We start from the raw sequence: 1795 nt of genomic DNA on the forward strand, positions 1-1795 counted from the left end.
GTGGGACCCTGCAGTATCACAGACAGCCTGCGCGCAGCGACGCACAGCAGTCTCTCATCAGGAGGAGAATTTAGTCACTCACACAGAGTTGGACAGAGCTGTTTGATAATGAAGCTCTGAACATATATTTAATATAAAGTTAAAAGTGCAGGAGGAGATGACAAGCTGGGTTCCCACCTCCAAACACGTTTTGAGCAGCCAAAGCAGCCAGTTTTACATGCAAAGTCTGACCGCAACAGCCGCTGCTTCAACCAAACTTGCTCTCACTGAAAGTCCCGCCCTGCTCTGCTCTGATTGGATAAAACGACAGTGTCCATTTAATCCTTATATCAGGGTCTCGCTGTCGGCTTGGTGAGTACCGAACAACAATCCAGTCACACCAGTGCAGCTGGATTTTTTATTTTTATGTATTTATTTTAAATCAGGTCGCATTTGCAACCAAAGTGGTCGCACTCTAGAGCCCTGCTAGCTGTTGTTTTGACAGACAATCAGGTACAATCTTAGGTACGCAAATGCGCTTTATGACATTCCATCTGGTGCGCTTTTCCTTTTTTTGATCACACATGCGCACCTGCGAACTGCTTACGTGCCACTCTGTTATAACAGAGTTTTTCAAGCCTGGTGCTCAACACTGCCTTGCATGTTYTAGAGGTCTCCCTGCTTTGACACACCTGACTTTTAGTATTGATCAAATGCTTTTTTATACGATGACAAACATTTTCAAACTCAAGCAGCAATTAGGTGTGAGARGGTTTAAACTCCTCTGGGTTTATTATTAAAGAAAACAAGTCCATGTCCCCTGTCGCTGAGGGATTTGAATAATGAGTGTTTGTAGTTTTTGAGACGAGTGTTTTTCTGGACTGGAAATGAACAGGGAATACAMTAAAGCTCTGTTTTCTTATTTTAATGCATTTAAATTTGTAGGAATGATACAACAAGAAAATGTAGTGGTTTCAACACTGGGACCCAACACTGTTGAATACCTTGAGTTATTTGAACAATACAGATCTGATTCTAACCCTCTGGTTACTGGTGTCTAAAATAAAAAAGTTAATATGGAACCAATCAAACCAGTTTGACAAACATGTTTATCACTGATGTACACAAACTACATTTGTATTGTAAAAACTCACCTGTAAAATTGGTCCCATGTCATCATGGGGCAGCTCAGAGTCAGAGTCGTCCGAATGAAACATGTCATCTTCATCATCATCATCTTCACTTTGTTTCCTGCCTAGAAGTAAAATGTTAAGCTTATTAAAACAAAAAAAAAATATATATATATACATATATCTTAATTGTATTATTACACAGCTGTTATAGAATTAGACAAACTACTGTAATCAACATTTTAAGGTGGACCTCGATTTTAAAACAAATGTTTTAATTTTATAGCAACTATCAAAAATAATCCTGTAATGACAACTGCTTTATTTCCAAAACTTGGTCTTATTGTAAACTTGGTCTTATTGGGGTCTATTTTCAGAAAGCATAACATCACTTTCCATTGCTTTGCTGATGATATCCAGGTCTTTATGCCCATTAAGTTGAACAGGGACGCTCCATTGGAACCACTCTTCAGCTGTCTAAATAACATAAAAACCTGGCTAAAACTGAACTTTCTGAATCTAAATGAGAGTAAAACTGAAGTAATCATTTTTGGTAAAGTAAATYCWAATGACATTGGYCCTTTATTTTCATACAGCCATTCTACTGTCAGGAATCTGGGTTTTCTCTTTGACGGTGCCTTTAAATTGGATAAACAGATTAATTCAGTTGTAAAATCAAGTTTTTT

At 38.0% G+C, this 1795-nt stretch overlaps 1 protein-coding gene across 1 annotated transcript in view; it reads right to left on the reverse strand.

Moving 5' to 3' along the window:
- Positions 1-1133: 1133 nt before the first annotated feature.
- Positions 1134-1795, reverse strand: part of LOC106537306 (ribosomal RNA processing protein 1 homolog A) — a gene marked incomplete at both ends in the record, with an annotated part of 5904 nt that continues 5242 nt past the window's right edge. Inside the window, 1 exon segment of the mRNA XM_014034692.1 lies at positions 1134-1234. Coding sequence (XP_013890146.1) covers positions 1134-1234 — 101 coding nt within the window.

This window comes from Austrofundulus limnaeus, unplaced genomic scaffold (assembly GCF_001266775.1).
Source record: "Austrofundulus limnaeus strain Quisiro unplaced genomic scaffold, Austrofundulus_limnaeus-1.0 Scaffold2237, whole genome shotgun sequence".
Classification (NCBI taxonomy): Eukaryota; Metazoa; Chordata; class Actinopteri; order Cyprinodontiformes; family Rivulidae; genus Austrofundulus; species Austrofundulus limnaeus.